Source organism: Felis catus, chromosome A2 (assembly GCF_018350175.1).
Source record: "Felis catus isolate Fca126 chromosome A2, F.catus_Fca126_mat1.0, whole genome shotgun sequence".
In the NCBI taxonomy this organism is placed as follows: Eukaryota; Metazoa; Chordata; class Mammalia; order Carnivora; family Felidae; genus Felis; species Felis catus.
In genome coordinates, this window is record NC_058369.1 from 119,386,294 (window position 1) to 119,405,175 (window position 18,882).

Genomic DNA, 18,882 nt, shown 5'->3' on the forward strand with positions numbered 1-18,882 from the left:
GTATTTCTCTAATGTTTGAAAATTCTGCATTTCATAAGCAAAATCTAAGGATAAATGAAAATCCAGAAAGTTGTCTAAATGTGTTTGGGTCAAAGAGAGGTATTTCTTCACTCTTCTGCCGGTGTTTGGTGTACATATTTGAATCTTGGGACCCTTTGGCAATAATTGCAGGGCTTTCCATCTCCACTGACCCCAGCGAAGGCTTGTGAGACATGCAAAGGAAGACTTGCAACCTTTGCTGGAAAGGTAGTACAGGAAGAAAAACAGTGAGGAGTGGCTAGGAGAATAGAAATCCCAGGGTGTCCACCCCCTCCCTAAATTCTTTCTACTTAATCATTTGCCCAGATTGTGCTCAGGCAACCTTTTAATCTAAGTAGCAGAATCAACAGATTTGACTTTGACCTTCGTTTTTGCTTCACTCCAAAGCAAAGAGTTGGAAGTGCCTACAGCAAGGAAAGGAACTGAATAATTTCCAAGCAGATTCTGTCATGTTTCTGGGCATGCTAGCAATATTTCCAGAACCTGGAACAGAGTGCAAGGTTCAGATTTGTAACTGGTAAGAAAACAATTTCCCTTCTTTGGCTGTCTCTCCACCCCAACCCTCCACCCTACACCAACCAAAAGGAAGAAGGGAGGAAGCAAGGGGGAAAAATCATTCCAGCTACTGGGACAGTCTCCTAGATTTGGGTTCTCACCCAAATCTATTTATTGGTTTCTGGAGCATGTCCTACCACATCCTCTCTTTGCAGTTTATTTAGGTTTTAGCTGGGATAAACCTCCTGCAACCAATAAACATAGCCCTACGGATTTCTATAATTAACTGCTGAAATGTGTTCTGCCTTTCAACTATGTCAGCCTACATAGCAGAGCTATTTGCAACACAGGACAACCTATCAATTCATCTCCAGCTCCTAAAGTTTATATCCCAGTCCTCTTGAGATTTTATATCCAATCAGATTGTTTTTGTCATTTTTATTGTGAGCTACTGTTTTTGTTTCTCTAGGTTGTTTATAGGGATCTTTTCTTGAAAATGAGTATTTCTTGACACAAGGTTGCCTCCTATGAACAACAGTTTACTAGGACTCAAAAGGGAGAAAGGGGGAAGGGGCTCAGAAAAAAAGAGCAGGCAGAACTAAAGCTGGGCATGAGGTCTTTTTAATTTGTGCTTTCTTTAAAAAAAAAAAAAGAAAAAACTAATGTGATGGCTTTGAAAATGGAATGAGTGCATTGAAAATATTTGACTCTTTTTTCCTTAACCAGAACCAGGAGATAAGTCACAGTTTCTCCATATCCCTACATCATGTAGTTCAATATCTCCTCCCAGAAGCCCGATACTGATTCACAAATTAAGGCTCTAAGATTTTCATAGATGTTTATGATAAGCATTATGATTTTTAAGTAATTACCCTCTGGAGGTGCTTGCAGATATTACTGTATTTGCAAAGGCTGTTACTGCCTTTGGCTGGCTTTATTTGATTGCCTTCCTGATATCTTTGTTTGAAGTGCATTGCAACTTCTCCCTAGATCTCTGCCAAGCAGTTTTGTTTGAAGTTGTGTTTCAATACATTACAGGCTCTTCGCTTCTGCTTCTGGGAAGATGGAGTAAGTCTACTTTTCTCTATCCCTCCAAAAAAGCACAACTAAAAACTCTGGACATTATATATAAAACAAATTAAAGAAACTCTGAAAAGTAGAGGAAAAACAGCATACTAGCTAGGGACCTCAGGACCCAAAGAGGAACACAGAGGTAAGTTCCTGGGTGTTTGTTTAGCCTTATACTCCCATACTGTGTACTAGAGAAGCCAAAAACTAGAACCCTGGGGCACCTGGGTGGCTCAGTTGGTGAAGCGTCCCAACTCTTGATCTCAGCTCAGGTGCTGGTCTCAGGGTTGTAAGTTCAAGCCCTGTAGTCGGCTCTACACTTTGTGTGGAGTCTACTTAAAAAACAAACAAGCAAACGAGCAAAAACCTAGAAACCCAAAAATGCCAAGAGACGCAGACAGAACTGCCCCAGTAAAAGGCTACCCCCTTTAGGCAGAGGATGAGAAAAGGACAGCCTACCAAGACATTAGAAAATAACTACTCTGCTGTAGATAAACAGCAACAGTCAAAACCTATGACCCCCCCCATTCCTACAAAGGCCAAGCAAGGAGCCTAGACTTGCACACTCTATAGGCTATAATGAAACACCCCAACATCCTAATACCCCAGTACCCCTGTACCTCAATCCCACTGGTGTGGTGTCGGAGATGGCCAAGTCGAGAGCCAGGACTTCTATCCCCACTGCTGAATTATAACAAGTACCCCTCCACACATGTGTCCCCATCCCGTTGCTCACAGTGCCATTGGAGACTACATAGGGAACCTGGATTTCCACCCCTACCTGACAGTAATGAGACACCCCTCCTCCTCCCTGTTGAGATGCAGTCAGAGGAGAAGCCTAACTGAGAGTCAAGAGTCAGGACTTTCGCCACTGTCTCCTGTAAGGAGGCCAAGCATCCCCACTATAACACCAGTGGAGGCCACATAGGGAGCAGTAATGAGGCCCTCTTACCCCTCCCATCTAAGGAAGTATCAGTGGAAGCCTAGTGGGGAGTTGTAGCTCCTAGTGGGAGCCTAGCGCACCAATAATGAGGACCCCCACCTCAATGTCTACATGGGCAGAAGAGGGAACCTACACTTCTACCCTTACCTGGCATTGACAAAGACCATGCACCCTCTATTCCTTTGCCAGGGCAGTGTCAGGGGAAGTCAGGCTCTGCTTTGTTTGTTTGGTTTCTGTTTAAAGATATAATTACCAGAGAGGCCCATGACATAATTTTGGTAGCCTTCAATCACTCTGATATTTCTACATCTGGCCCAGATGATTTCTACATCTGGCCCAGTTCACCTGTAAAGAGTATAAATCAGTGGTTTGCAATCCCAAATGCATGTTAAACTGTTTTCAGAATACCAAAGCTCAGTTCTTGTCCACAAGCATTTTCTGGAGTAAGTCATAGAGCATTTGAATTTGTTTTTAATTTCTTCAAATGATTCTGCTGCGCAGTGAATACTGAGAGCCATAGCCATAGTAAAACAAAAGCCATAAAAGATGCTTAGGAACTGATCATGCTGGCAGTGACAGTGGGCATAGAGGAAAAAAAGACAGGTATGAAATATACCTGGGAGGCAAACTGTTGTTGCCAATTACTTCCGGAAGTTGAAGCACGCTTGAAAGAAAAATATTCTAGGGAGAGCCCTAGGTTTTTGGCTTGGGTGACTGAATAAATGAAAGTGTCATTGCCCCATGTGGGGAACGGGGTCATGTTGAGTTTGAGATAGATATGTCCAGGGGCAATTGGCCAGTTGAAGAATCCAAGTTAGAAACACATATTTGGAAATTACGGGCTAAAAATGAACATATCAGGAGACTATAGATGCTGGAGAGGATGTGGAAAAACGGGAACCCTCCTGCACTGTTGGTGGGAATGCAAATTGGTGCAGCCACTCTGGAAAACAGTGTGGAGGTTCCTCAAAAAATTAAAAACAGAAATACCCTATGGCCCAGCAATGGCACTACTAGGAATTTACCCAAGGGATGCATAGGGACATAGGGGCACTTGTACCCCAATGTTTATAGCAGCACTCTCAACAATGGCCAAATTATGGAGAGAGCCTAAATGTCCATCAACTGATGAATGGATAAAGAAATGGTGGTTTATATACACAATGGAGTACTACATGGCAATGAGAAAGAATGAAATATGGCCTTTTGTAGCAACATGGATGGAACTGGAACTTCAGCTCGGGTCACGATCTCACAGTTGGTGGGTTCGAGCCCCGCGTAGGGATCTGTGCTGACAGCTCAGAGCCTGGAGCCTGCTTCCAATTCTGTGTCTCCCTCCCTTTCTGTCCCTCCCCTGCTCACACTCTGTCTGTCTGTCTGTCTGTCTCTCTCTCAAAATCAATAAACATTAAATTTAAAATTTTTTTTATATAAAAAAAGAATTGATTACAGTTCTAATCAGAGGGACAAACTAGTTGCCAATTCTTGTTCGCTTATGGTTCCTGTTTTCTAGTACCCGATGATACGAAAATGACCATGGGTTGAGCAGAAGCCCCAGTCTACTCAATGACTTTCTGCCCTAAGTACTCATCCCTTAGGGAAATGAATCTTGACATAGGTAACATTCTGGGTGCCCATTCAGATCAAAAGTATAACTTTTGGTCAAGCATATATTGAGACTATATTTATCCATTGTTCCAATTTTTTTTAAGAAGCACTTAAAAAAAGCATGCTTTCTGATCCATAGGTTGTAACGCTAGAAATCTACCAGAAAGAAATAATCATAGAAGGATATGTTCATAGAAGTGTTATTTATAAAAGGAGGGACAGGGGCGCCTGGGTGGCGCAGTCGGTTAAGCGTCCGACTTCAGCCAGGTCACGATCTCGCGGTCCGTGAGTTCGAACCCCGCGTCGGGCTCTGGGCTGAGGGCTCAGAGCCTGGAGCCTGTTTCCGATTCTGTGTCTCCCTCTCTCTCTGCCCCTCCCCCGTTCATGCTCTGTCTCTCTCTGTCCCCAAAATAAATAAACGTTGAAAAAAAAATAAAAAAATAATAAAAGGAGGGACAATAAAAGTATACAAAAAGGAAGGACTAGACTAAACATATTCTGTTACCTATAGACTGTAGAGCCCTCTCCCCCAATATCTGCTCTTCCTTTCTTCCAGGGTAATAGAATTTCTAGCTGGAGACGTGGCTAACTAGCATAAAAACTGAATTTCCCAGCGTCTGTTGCAGGTAGGTTTGGCACTATAAGTTCTGGCTATTGGGACATAAGCATAGTAGAAACCAAGAGAATTTAACTTCTGTCTTGTTAACTCATTGTTATTTTGTGGTTTGGGTCACTCACAGACAAACCGAATGCTAACTTATAGATACATACACGTTTATGAAAACATTTACTTATGTATTTATTTCTTTAAATGCTTATTTATTTTTGAGAGAGTGCGAGCAGGGGAGGGGCAGAGAGAGAAGGTGACAGAGAATTCCAAGCAGGCTCCCCACTGTCAGCACAGAGCCTGACATGAGGCCCAAACCCACAAACCGCGAGATCACGACCTGGACATTTAACTGACTGAAACACCGAGGCACCCCTATGAAAACATTTAAAATGTTGTTTCCTAAAAATGTTTACTAGTACAGGAAAATTCCCCTTATATAATGTTAAGTGAAAAAAAAAATCAAGATTCAAAACTGTTCTTGCAATGTTTTGCAATTTTGTGTTATATTAAGTATATACATATATGCATAGGAAAAAAGTAGGATTAAGGATGTTTTTTTCTTCTCTCTGATTTTCTTTACCTTTCCAACCTCACCATCCACAAAAATCAATTCCAGATGAATAAAAGAGTTATGTATGGAAAGAAAAACTTTAAAGCTATTTGAAGAAAATATGGAAGAGTATCTTTGGAATAAGGAAAATTTTTTTTCTCTTTTTTCGAATGTCTACTTATTTTTTATTTTTTTTTAACTTTTTTTAATGTTTATTTATTTTTGAGAGAGACAAAATATGAGTGGGGGGTGGGGCAGAGAGAGAGGGAGACACAGAATCTGAAGCAGGCTCCAGCTCTGAGCTGTCAGCACAGAGCATGACGCGGGCTCGAACTCACGAACCATGAGATCATGACCTGAGCTGAAGTCAGAAGCTCAACCGACTGAGCCACCCAGGCGCCCTGGAATGTTTACTTATTTTTTAAAGAGAGAGAGAGCACGAACAGGGAAGGGGCGGCGGGGTGGGGGTGGGGGCAGAGGATCCAAAATGGGCTCTGCACTGACAGCAGCAAGCCTGACGCAGGCAGGGCTCAAGCTCATGAACCACGAGATCATGGCCTAGCCAAAGTCCGATGTTCAACCAACTGAACCACCCAGGCACCACAGGAGGAATTTTTTTAACAAGTCACAAAAACACAAACAATAAAAAATGTATTAATACATTCAATAGCATTATAATTAAGAACATCTGCTCATCAAAATATAGCAAAAAATAAAGAAACAAGCCACTGGGAAAAGATGTTTGCAACACATAAAACGATCAAAGGATCAGTATCCAAAATATAAATATATTTTTAAAAGTTTTTATTTTTAAGTAATCTCCACACCCAATGTGGGGCTCAAACTCACAGACCCAAGATCAAGAGTCACATGCAACACCAACTGAGCCAACCCAGGTACCCCACCACAATAAATTTTTTAAATCCTACAAATCAACATGAAACACATAAACAACCAATAGAAAAAGAAGTAAAAGATAAAAAAACAGGCATTAATAATCATGAGATGTATATTAAAATCACAATGAAGAGGTGGAGGAACTGGAACTTTCTTACCACAGGTAGAAGGAGTGTAAATTAGGTCAACAACATTGGAAAATTCTTTGGCATTACCCAGTAAAGTTGCCTAAACTCAGTAATTCCTCTCTTAAATATTCAGTTTAGTGAAATGCATCTATATGTTCATCAGGAATCCTATGCAGGAAAAATCATATTATTGTTCCAGTGGCAAAAACCTGGAAACAATCCAAATATCCAACAGAACAGGGAAATACATAGTGGTATATGCATAAAAAGGAATGTCATTTTAGCAGTGAGAATGAATGCAAATCACTGTTCTCACTAACATGCATGACCCTCAAAAACAATGTTGAGTGAGTCGCAAAAGAAAAAATACCTTTTTTTTTTTCTTTTTAGGTAGGCTTCATGCCCAGTGTGAATCCCAACACAGGGCTTGAACTCATGACCCTGAGATCAAGACCTGAGCTGAGATCAAGAGTCCAACACTTAACCGACTGAGCCACCCAGGCACCCCAATAGAAAAAATAGAGCTCAGAACAGGCAGAACAAAAAGTATTTCTTTGTATGATTATATACACGTGTAGTAAAACAATGTTAAAGTAAGAGACTGATTAACACCAATTTTGGTGTAGAGGTTACCTCTGAACAGGAGGAAGGGGAGGCAGGATGATTGGGAAGAGGCACATGGCAACCTACAAAGCTATTAGCCAAATTCTGTCTCTTTTTTACAAGTTTATTTATTTATTTTGAGAGCGAGAGAAAGAACAAGTCAGGAGCTGTCCACTGTCAACACAAAGCCTGACTTGGGACTTGAACACAGCAACCGTGAGATCATGACCTGAGCCAAAGCTGGACACTTCGTCGACTGAACCACCCAGGTGCCTCAGTGAAGTTCTGTTTCTTAAGCTTGTGATAGATACGAGCAATCGTTTTATTCTTCTTTAAATAATAGTGTCATTGGGGCACCTGGGTGGCTCAGTCAGTTAAGCGTCTGACTTCGGCTCAGGTCATGATCTCACAGCTTGTGAATTCAAGCCCCGCGTTGGGCTCTGTGCTGACAGCTCAAGAGCCTGGAGCCTGCTTCAGATTCTCTGTCTCCCTCTCTCTCTCTGCCCCTCCCCCACTCACACTCTGTATCTCTCTCTCAAAAAAAATAAACATTAAAAATAATAATAATAATGCCATTATTAAACATGTATATATCATACACTCTTGTGGGTATATTTTATAATTTAAAAGAGTTCTATAAAAGGAACAACTTGGAGCTAATTTTTTTTTTTATTCTTTTATTTTGAGAGAGATAAAGACAGTGAGAGTGGGAAAGTGGGCAGAGGGAGAGGGAGAGAATCCCAAGCAGACTCTGCTGCCAGCACAGAGCCCGACACGGGGCTCGAACCCACGAAGCCGTGAGATCATGACCTGAGCCGAAACCAAGAGTCAGATGCTCAACCAACTGAGCCACCCAGGTGCCCCATTGGAGCTAATTTTTAAAAACTGGAAGCACATATCCCTAGTGTGCCTGAGAATGTACATGTGTTAAGGTTAGGGGACACCCTTCATGGGGATCATTTACAGGTTCAGACAAATTATTCAAAGAAATCAAGGTGTTTTATATATTCTTGGTCACAGAGCATGACAATGAACAGAACTTCCCAGTCTCGTTTGCAACTAAACATGGCTATGTGACTAAATTTGGGCTAACAGGCTATGAGCTGAAGTGCTGTGTGCCACTTCTAAATCTTTCATTAAGTTGGACTGCCTTGCCCTGGACATTTTCTTTCTAATTCCCCCATGTATTGAGTTCGAACCATGTGGTTGAAGATAATACTCAGGGAGTGATGGAAAAAAACCTGCATCTCTGATGGAACCTGGGCCTCTGTTCTTATGGACCCGGATTACATGGATAGCCCTGAACCTCTTACCTAGACTGTACATTTAAGTCCCTATACCCGGAAATCGTTTTTTGCAGCAGGAAGTTGTCCCTTGATTAATAAAGCCATTGTCCTTCTTTATATGTTCCTTGGAAACATCTGTAAATAAGGCATGAGTCTGAAAACGGAACAGTGCACGTGTGGTATCATCATGGAAAAGAGCAGCTGCTTCCACGCCTTAGAAATTTCACTTTCTCCCTTCCTAGGAGTTCCAGGCCCTGACACCCTGGGACAAGTTGGCCAAAAACCACAAGAGACCGAAGCTGACACCAGAATGCACATTGATTAATTTACTAGGTAAATTAAAACAGCAACACCCACGCAGGCATAATTAGCACATTCCATCCCCCTACAACCAAGCTACACGGAAAGCTAAGTCATCAGAAGTTGTTTCAGTGACTTGGCAGAAAATTGTAAAGTTCATGTGGTAAACTCGTTCTCTCCCCCGAGGGAGACCTGATGGGAATATAGAAGATGGCTTCCTGAGCATAAAATCAAAACAAGAGGAAACAGGTGAGGTAAGTGTATACCGATGATCCTTTTACCTTGGAAACTGGAGTGACAGGAGTAAAATAAAACCCCCAAATCTCTTATCTTTATCTTTACATCTGAAATGGCGCTGCAGCTGGGAGCAAAAATAGGTCAAAGGCAGAAGGTAAGGCTTCCTTTTCCTGACCCTAACCCTGTATCCTCCCACAGATGAACAACTGACACATTCTTTTTTTTCTTTTTAATGTTTTACGTTTTTTTTCTTTCCTTTTCTTTCTTTTTTTTTTCTTTTTTAGAGAAAGAGAGACAGTGTGCAAGTGGGGAAGGGGCAGAGAGAGAGGGAGACACAGAATCTGAGCAGGCTCCAGGCTCCAGGCCCTGAGCTGTCATCACAGAGCCCGATGCAGGGCTTAAACTCACAGACCATGAGATCATTGGTGACCGACTGAGCCACCCAAGCGCCCCATTGACTGACACATTCTTAAGATGTGATAATAACTTCAAACTGGTCACACTGCAGTTTTGTGAGCCTTCAAGCTATCCTTCAGGTTTGTTTGTTTTATAGCTAAACTCCTGGATTTTTTTATTTTATCTCCTTTACTAGTTATCAGGGCATATCGTGATAGCCCTGAAGTATGTAGAACATCCCATGAATTCACTTTCTAAGAAAACAGTAATTATATCTTATAACAGTAATAATAACATCTGTAATTTTTTGAATGTGTACCATATGCCAGGCACTGTAAGTTCTTTACATGGATTAATTCAGGTTTTCCTTTCAACAACCCTAGGAAGTAATTATAATTATTATTTACATTTTAAGATGAGATGATCAGAGCATAAAGAGGTCATTAATTTGCCTAAGATCACACTGGACTCAAAAACCAAGCAATCTGATTTTAAAGTCCATGCTCACTTTCTGTCTCAAAAAAATCAGGTCACCTTCCCATTAACAAATTAAACCCTGCTTTTTTTTAATGTTTATTTATTTAAAAAAATTAATCTTTATTTATTATTGAGAGAGAGAGAGGACTGTGAGCAGAGGAGGAACAGATAGAGAGAGAGAGAGAATCCCAAGCAGGCTCCATGCTGCCAACACAGAGCCCTATGCAGGGCTCGAACCCACAAACCATGTGATCAGGACCTGAGCTAAAATCTAGTGTTGGATGCTCAACCGACTGAGCCACCCAGGTGCCCCTAAACCTTGCTTTTCTGTGAGACAGAAAAACTGATGAGGCCTCATAGGGCTTTGTTTAGTATATTTTTGAATATTTGTTCCTTAAAAAATATTCAGTGCTATAGCTAATCTATCCTGTCCATAAAAATACACAAACAACTTGCATTTTCTAGGGTTGAAAAATGAAAATCCTTCTTAATAACTCCTTCCATACTTTTTTACTCCTCTATTTGTGAACATTTTGTCCCTAAAATGATTCCTGACTGCAGCTGTATCAAGAATGGTATTCTGGTGCACCTCAGTGGCTCAGTCAGTTAAGCGTCCAATTCTTGGTTTCGGCTCAAGTCATGATCTTGCAGTTCTGTGAGTTTGAGCCCCTCATCAGGCTTTGCGCTGGCAGCTCAGAGCTTGCTTACGATTATCTCTTTCCCTCTCTCTTTGGCCCTCCCCCACTCATGCTGTCTCTCTCTCTCTCAAACAAATAAACTTCAAAAAATGGTATTTCTTAAGACATTCATTACAGCAAAAAGATACAAAGCAAAAGCAGTGAAGGTAAAAGGTACATGGGCAAAATCCAGAGGAAACCACATGCAAGTTTCTAAGAATCATCCCCCAACGGAGTCACATGGGATACACTTAATTCCCCAACAATGAGTTCTGATTACATATGTAAAATGTTGTCTACCAGGGAAGGTCGTTAGAGACTCAGTGCCCAAAGTTTTTACTGGAGGCTGGTCACATAGGCATCCACTACCTAGGACAAAATTCTAGACTCCAGAAGGAAAGCAGGTGCTCAGCATTAACCACATCATCAGTACAAGCACTTTAGGTTCAGTGAGCCATTCTTATAAGTTAGGATGGTGGGAACCCTTCCCAAATCCAAGATCCCAGGCACTCACCAAGGGCTAACCTTGTAAGGATACTTTCCAAAGGATAGCATTTGGTCTGCGGAATTAACTCTTTTTTGAATACCTAAGGAAGCACAAATAAAGGAGATCTGGTAGAACACGTTTAAGGCAAAGTCCTTGAGGGAGAGCCAAGAGTCTGAATCTGCAGCTCCCAGATATATTGTCAAGTCCAAAGTTTCTGCAGCCAGACAGTGAATGAGAAAGAAAACCAAAGATGGGAAAGCAAGCAGGAACCTGATTGAATTAAAGCCCACTGATGGTTTTGATCAGAGGCGATTGGTCCCAAATGCCGCTGTGTGCCCAGGGTACCCCTCCTGGTGCACAGCTGAATCAACTGCTTAAAACTCCAGAGCCAAGTCTGGCAAATGCTCTCCAGATGCCCCAGACCATGGCAAAGACACATCAGGGAAGAAAGCCTGAGGCTGGTCACTGAGGTGAGTATTGTCTTAGAAAGCCAGGGTCATGCCAGTTTTGGGGGCCTCGCCCTTCCCACTGTTCCAACTTCTTTGGTACCAGGCAGAGTCTAAAGTCTCTACAGTGTTTGACACATATCTAAGCAACCGTTCTGAGTATCACAGAGGCTGACTTCCGTGGACAGTATTCCCATAACATATAGCCAACTGTTCCTACATCTGTCCGTGCTTGGCAAAGCTCTGGAAAAACTCTGACAGCAGTGTGATCTGGGAGAAAGGAAGTCCTCCCATACAACTCTAGCCAGTTATATGTCCCAGCAGACAAAGCTTGGATCCAGGCCTTTCTGCTGTGCCAGGATGCAAACGGAGAGGGCCACTGGGACCCTTTCAAGAGAACTAATTTGACTCATTAGGGAATCTAATAGTCCCATATGCAACATAACTTCTTTCATTAGTCAGACAAATAAAGGATACTCTTGACCAAAAGATAAGTCAGTGATTCCCAGGGAGCTCTTATTCCTTTTCCTGTCCCCTAAGCCTGCTAGGGATAGTGTCATACAATTTAATCATAAACCATCTTTTTTTCTGTGGGCCTATCTCAGGCGTGATGGGGCTGCTGATAAAGAAAATTTATCTGTCATCTGTTCCCGCTCATGCTTGGCACTCGACACTCGACCATGCACCTGCAAGATGCACCTGAACCATGTACCTGCAAAATACGGTGAAATAGCATAGACCACCAAATGGTTTCCTTTCCTACAGAGCCCTTATACTTGTAGCTCATGCTTGTAAGGCATTTTAAATCCAGGTCCAAGTCGATTTCCCCCTACCCTACACCGATGACGAAGGATCCATGAACCAAGTGCTAGAATATTTCAGATTTCGGCCATCTTCTTCTTTTTTTTAATAGGCCATCTTCTTGGGGCGCCTGGATGGCTCAGTCGGTTAAGCGTCTGACTTTGGCTCAGGTCATGATCTCACGTTTCATGACTTTGAGCCCTGCGTCAAGCTCTGTGCTGACAGCTCAAGAGCCTGAAGCCTGCTTCAGATTCTGTGTCTCCCCCCCCCCCCCCCCCCCGTCCCTCCCTCCGCTCACACTCAGTCTCTCTCTCTCTCCCTCTCAAAAACAAATAAACGTTAAAAAAATTAATAAAAAGAAAAAGAGAATTTAAAAAAATAGGCCATCTTCTTAATAGAGGTGGCACCACTCACTTTAAAAGTATTTTGAAGCTTTACAAAAATGTTTACAAGCGGGGCGCCTGGGTGGCTCAGTCAGTTGAGCGTCCGACTTCGCTCAGGTCATGATCTCACGGTCTGTGAGTTCGAGTCCCGCGTCGGGCTCTGTGCTGACAGCTTGGAGCCTGGAGCCTGCTTCTGATTCTGTGTCTCCCTCTCTCTCTGACCCTCCCCTGTTCGTGCTCTGTCTCTCTCTGTTTAAAAAATAAATAAACATTAAAAAATTAAAAAAAAATGTTTACAAGCGTATGGTAAAATTCAAGCAGCATGAAAGGACAATCAAAGCGAATGTCCATCTCATTTCAGGTATCGTCCACCTCTCTAGAGTCAACCATGGACTCATTTCACACATGTATATGTATATGTTCTTGCTTCCATTCAAACACAAGCTCGATATACACATTGTTCTAACATCTTGCTTTTTGTACTTTGGGTACATTTCACGGAGATCATTTCAAATCACATGTACAGATTTATCTCATTCTTTAAAAAAATGTTTTAAATGTTTATTTATTTTGAGAGAGAGACAGACAGAATGTGAGCAGGGGAGTGGCAGAGAGAGACACACGCACAGAATCTGAAGCAGGCTCCAGGCTCTGAGCCGTCAGCACAGAGCCCAAAGTAGGGCTCCAACCCTCAAACTATGAGATCACGACCTGAGCCAAAGTTGGACGCCCAACCGACTGAGCCACCCAGGTGCCCCTAGCTCATTCTTTTTAAAGGCTGCATGATATTCTATTGTATGGATGCACCACAATTCATTTAACTAATTCTAATTTTTTGCCACTGTGAATAATGGTGAAATGAACATCCTTAAATTGACATATTTGAAAAAGATGTGAGTACACATGTGAGGATAAATTTCTAGAAATATAATAAGTGGGTCAGAAAGTATATACATTTTAGAATGTAATGGTTATTGTCAAATTGGTAGAACCCCTTTACAAGGGCTTTGGCAGTAGCCATTCAAATAAAAGATGCATACACTTGTTTTTTACATGGCAGAATATTTAATGTCTGTAGATGTGCCTCATCCTCCCATTCTTGTTGGGATTCAACAGCCTCCCCTAACTGGCAGTACTAGAGAAAACATGGGTACTTTTTCTCAGCAGTATTAAGGCCCTGGTTCTCTTGACTTGGAAATGATTGCAGGTGAGATCATTCCACAGCATGCCTCAGGCCCCTCTGCTCAAGGAAAGTAGCCCCCCAGTTCTACAGGACTCCTGAGGTCTCCTGTTCTTCTGCAGCCTGGCATTGGGAGCAGTGCCACTGGAGATAGTGGTAGGCTTGGGTACTGCACAAGTAGTCCCCATGTACAGCGAAGAGCATCATGGAGGTAAAGAAGGTCTTGTAGCCAATGTCAGCAGGTTGCTTGGCAGTTGATATGTTGTCCCCACCTAGGACTCAGCTCTGGACATGAGAGTGGGCACCATGTGCCCAACACAGCACAGATCCACTCCACTGAGCCAGATACATACATGTATGTGTATAAATTCGAGTTAGTTAACATATCGTGTAATAATGATTTCAGGAATAGAATTTAGTGATTCATCACTTACATGTAACACCCAGAGCTCTTCCCAACAGTGCCCTCCTTAATGCCCCTCACCCATTTAGCCCGTCTCCCCACCCAACACCCCACCAGCAACCTTCAGTTTGTTCTCTGTATTTAAGAGTCTCTGAGGGTTTGTCTCCCTCTCTGTTTTTATATTATTTTTTGCTTCCCTTGCCCTATATTCATCTGTTTTGTTTCTTAAATTCCACATATGTGTGGAGTCATATGATATTTGTCTTTCTCTGACTGCCTAATTTCACTTGGCGTAATATACTCTAGTTCCATCCACATTGTTGCAAATGGCAAGATTTCGTTCTTTTTGATCACCGTGTAATATTCCATTGTATATATGTATACCACATCTTCTTTACCCATTCATCAGCCGATGGACATTCGGGCTCTTTCCATACTTCGGCTATCGTTGATAGGATGCATACACTTTTTAAACATCATAGTCAAATGGATTGTTTTTCCTTATCCTCTTCCATTAAAATAAAAAATGCATGCATTTTTTATATCATAGTCAAATAGATTTTTTTTCCTTATACCACTCCAGTTGCTCAAAATTATACTATATTTTAGATTGATTAACAGACTGTGGCTTTATGTGAGTTTTGTTTGTTTTCCTGGAGTTTCTAATTGCCTTGCTTTCTATTTTTTTTTCCTTTGTGAAATGGAACATGCCTTCTTCACCACATCCAAATATCTTCCAACACCTTATTTATTCTATGTGTAGCATAGAATTTATTCCTTTTTAATTACATTTTATATATATATATATATATATATATATATATATATATATATATATTTAGTTTCCACTGAATAGTTGCTCTAATTTGGAAAAACATATTTCTAGACGTGCAGCATTAGCAGTCATTTGGGATTTCTGTTGACTAAAGACTGGGTAGTTCCATGTTTTCTGTATTCCAGGTCATTTTCTTTCTGATTTCCCTCTTTGTGTTTTCTCAGGTACAATGAGTAACTTCTCATGAAAGGGAGCTCTGAGACCTTGAATATCTTTATCTTATTTTATTGCTCACTTGACAGTTTGACTCCAAGTTTCGAACTCCAGAACGTCTCTGAGATTCCACTAGACAGATTTACTCCTCCTGCCACTGATTGTATCTGGGTTGTGGCTTCCTTCCCTCTGTTTAATCCATCACATTGTTCCATCTCTTTTCTGATTTCCATAAATTAACAAAACAAAACAAAACAAAACAAAACTGTCATCCGTTGGTGAGTCTCATCCTACTCTCTTCCTTCTTGTCATTTTATTTCCTTTTTTGATTTTTATTCCTTTACTATCATGTGAATTGCATCCAGATCAAACAGTGCAGTTTGCCATTCGAATGGGAAGCTGCTCCCTAATCCTTCTGATTTTTTTTAGAGCCTCAAAATAATTGCGTTGGTTGTTATCATGGACAAGGATTCACCTGTCTACTTTTTCCACGAGCAAGTAGCCCGTGGTGAGATCTAACCACTTGTGTAGTCACGTAAAATGGAACTATATGGGTGGGAATAAAATGTCATCTTTTGGAAATATTAAGCACTTAGCATTTCACAATTGTTTTAAAGTATTACCACAGGAGCACCTGGGTGGTTCAGTCGGTTAAGTGTCCAACTGTGGCTCAGGTCACGATCTCGTGGTTTGTGAGTTTGAGCCCCCCGTCGGGCTCTGCACTGACAGTGCAGAGCCTGCTTGGGATTCTCTCTGTCTCCCTTTCCCTCTGCCCTTTCCCTGCTCTCTCACTCTCTTTCTCTCTCAAAATAAATAAATAAACTTAAAAAAATAAAGTATTACCATAGACGTTGTAGGAATCTACTTGACTATCAAAACATTCAAGGAAATAACTGAATGAGTATTCCTTTTAAGCATTAGTAACAGCCTGACCTTGTTGTAGCATTGATAGTGTATGATTCGGGATGAAGTCATATTAGTGTGGAACTAAGTGGGCGAGTGGAATGAAATGATGCATTATTTATGTTTTGTTATTATTAGCAATCCATTATAAACATATAACCTATGAGCAGTGGTGTGCTAGTAAATATTTAACAGCCAACTCTTCAGGGGTAAAAAAAGTACGTATAAATATGTTTATTATAAATGTGTATAATATAAAGGATGCATGGCACACAATTTATAAATAATAAAATCATAAATAACAAAAACTTTTATTGTAACTTCCACATAGCCAATGGGTTCATAGAGAATGCTTTTGTTGAGTTTTGCTAAATTTTTGTATCTGCAGCCAACCTATGGTTACGGTTGGACTATGATTTGGCAAATGGAGTTGCATCTCAATCTACTCTTTTCCTAATAAATCTATTGTCATTAGATCTGACCCATGTCATCAATTGTTCGTTGCAGCTTTGCTTAACAACTGGCTTGCAGAATTATTGCAAATGTAACAATCAGCCCTTGCAAATTGGCACAAGTCAACTCCAGTACACCACTCCCTATGACCTCCACTTCTCTGACCTAGGGATCAAAATGAGGACCCATCTACGTTTGTTATCCAAATAATACTTCTAGGATATTGTGAAAATATCTTTCTTCTCCGTAATGCCTGCTCTCTAACCATTCTCCATCTCCTACCACAAGAAATCCATACCTCGGGGACTGGATGGTTAGCCCTACTTAGAGACCTCCAGAAGAGAAAACTAGAAATTCAGCTGGTTGATCAAGGTGGCATATTGGGCTCAGGCTAGGCTGTTGCTGGTGTCACAGCCACATGGTGGCACTATTGAAACACAGGTATCACAGCTGCCTCAGTACCCCTCCATACACCCATCCCATCCCCCAGCTTGCTCCCAGCCTTGCAAAACTTGACCGTGAACCAGCCTACATCTCCTCTAAAAACCTAGCATCCCTCTCCCCTTGCAGACATACTTCCCTTCAGCACAGGAAATTCCATCCATGCGAGCAAGAGCAAGCCTGTTGGCATGCTGCCTGCCTAAAAGTGACATAACAGGCCTTTCCTGTTTCATCCATCCCAGCCACTTCTACTTGTTGACCACTGGTTTTTAGACCCTGTCATCTATATGTCACGGGGAGCCTCCCTGTCTCAGATTTACCTGTGATGTAAGTAAATATTTGAATACCAGTCCAGGGCCTGGGAAATCTCGTGCCCTTTTTATAATTTATATGTCCTTACTTGTGTCTTTCTACCTTTCACTGTCCACTGTATATCCACATAGGCTGCTAGGTTCTGGTCTATATTAGACCCCAGTGGAAAAACTCCATTCTTTATCATCTTCCAGAAGAAACTGAACAAAACTGAGGACTTTTGTATTTGGGCAACGTCATCGAAGTGATCCCAATTTATATGAATTGGCCCGCCATGGGCGTATGCCTACCATGGACGAGTGTATGGTCAGGAGGATGGGATAGTATAACCAACTAGACCTATACCACATGCCAACTTCTATGATGGAGGAGTGTAGGTGGCCGTCCAGAACTGTGAGAAGTGAGGGAAATGGAAATTTCCTCCAGAGGAAATGGGGAAATAGTACCCGAAGAGGAAAGACAGCAGTGCCGAGAAAGACAAAAGCAGCAAACATCTACTACCAGTAGAGACCCGGCCCTTCCTCCGGACTAGTTCTCTCTTTTTGGGTGTTTTTACAATTCCTGGAGAATAACAGGGAAAGTTACACTCTGTGGGAAAGAATTGTAAAATGGAAACTTACTTAACGTAGAGGAATCCCGAAGGATGTCCTTCGAAGCATTCCTTTGACATATTAGCTTTTCTTTTACGAAGCTTAAATTTTCGTACACTTGGCATTCTCTAAGTCGGGCACAGGTTTTGCATGCTTTCAACCCCTCTGACCTGTGGCAGTACTTTAAGTTTTTGCTTAACGTGATAGGATAACTTAGAACCTTCAGTGGAAACATCCAATCAGAAGATGACTCGTGCTGCTTAGGCAGAGGCAAAAAATAATAATTAAATAATCTCATTGCCGTTTCTTCGCTGCCACTATTCTAGCTTTATAATGTTGTGTCTTACAGGCTTTTTCATCTCTAGAAATTCTGTGTCCAAATATGAGACTTAGGCCTTGGAATGCGAACTATTCCGATAATGGGAAGCATTAAAATAGTTCCCTTTGACCTACTGAGTTTGTGGAATACCTACGGCTGTTTGAGTGTCTCACCACTGGAAGGCTACCTTGTAGGTTGTATCTTTGTAGCACAGACACTTTTCCAACACAGACTGCGCGCTGGGTACTCACACTCCTGGCATAGATGAAGAGTCTCCTTTTAAAAACACATGGCCGGGCGCCTGAGTGGCTCAGTTGTCGAGAGTCAGACTCTTGGGTTTGGCTCAGGTCATGATCTCGCGATTTCATGGGTTCGGGCCCCATGTGGGGCTCTCTGCTGACAGCACAGAGCCTGTTTGGGATCCTCGGTCTCCCTCTCCCTCTACCCTTCCTCCACTTTCCCTGTCTCTGTTTCTTTCAAAAATAAAAAAACTTAAAAAAAAAACACACATACACACATGGCGTGGGGCACCTGGGTGGCTCAGACAGTTAAGCATCTGGCTCCTGATTTCGGCTCAGGTCATGATCTCATGGTTGTGAGATCCACCAAGAGTCCTGCGTGAAGCTCTGAGCTGGGCACTGGGCGTGGAGCCTTGCTTAAGATTTTCTCTCTCCCTCTCCTTTTGCCCCTCCCCCGTGCTCTCTCCCTTTCTCTCTCAAAATAAATAAACTTTAAAAAGATGGCGCTTAGATTGTTTTAATGCAATTTCCAGATTCTCACCTTCCACTTGTCTCTTTCCTCAATAGACCTCCTCCAGAGGCCTGCCAGATCTTTCCATGTTCAGTTCACCCATTTCCCACCT

General features: G+C 41.9%; 1 protein-coding gene and 1 long non-coding RNA gene across 3 annotated transcripts; one reads left to right on the forward strand and one right to left on the reverse strand.

Annotated features, from left to right (window-relative positions):
* The first annotated feature begins 214 nt into the window (after window positions 1–214).
* LOC123383916 lies at window positions 215–9,068 on the forward strand. 2 transcript variants are annotated; one of them, XR_006594308.1, is made up of 5 exons: window positions 215–556; window positions 1,573–1,747; window positions 4,710–4,779; window positions 8,470–8,560; window positions 8,714–9,068. It is a non-coding gene; the product is annotated as an uncharacterized LOC123383916 (long non-coding RNA). The 2 variants fall into 2 exon arrangements; XR_006594307.1 differs by lacking the exon at window positions 8,470–8,560.
* A 4,630-nt stretch (window positions 9,069–13,698) lies between these two features.
* On the reverse strand, window positions 13,699–17,298 carry LOC123383985 (cytochrome c oxidase assembly protein COX14-like). The gene is made up of 2 exons (XM_045052635.1): window positions 17,214–17,298; window positions 13,699–13,883 (listed from the first exon to the last, which is right to left on the reverse strand). Exons 1-2 carry the CDS (start codon window positions 17,296–17,298, stop codon window positions 13,699–13,701), a joined length of 270 nt encoding a protein of 89 aa, XP_044908570.1.
* Between the last annotated feature and the right edge of the window lie 1,584 nt (window positions 17,299–18,882).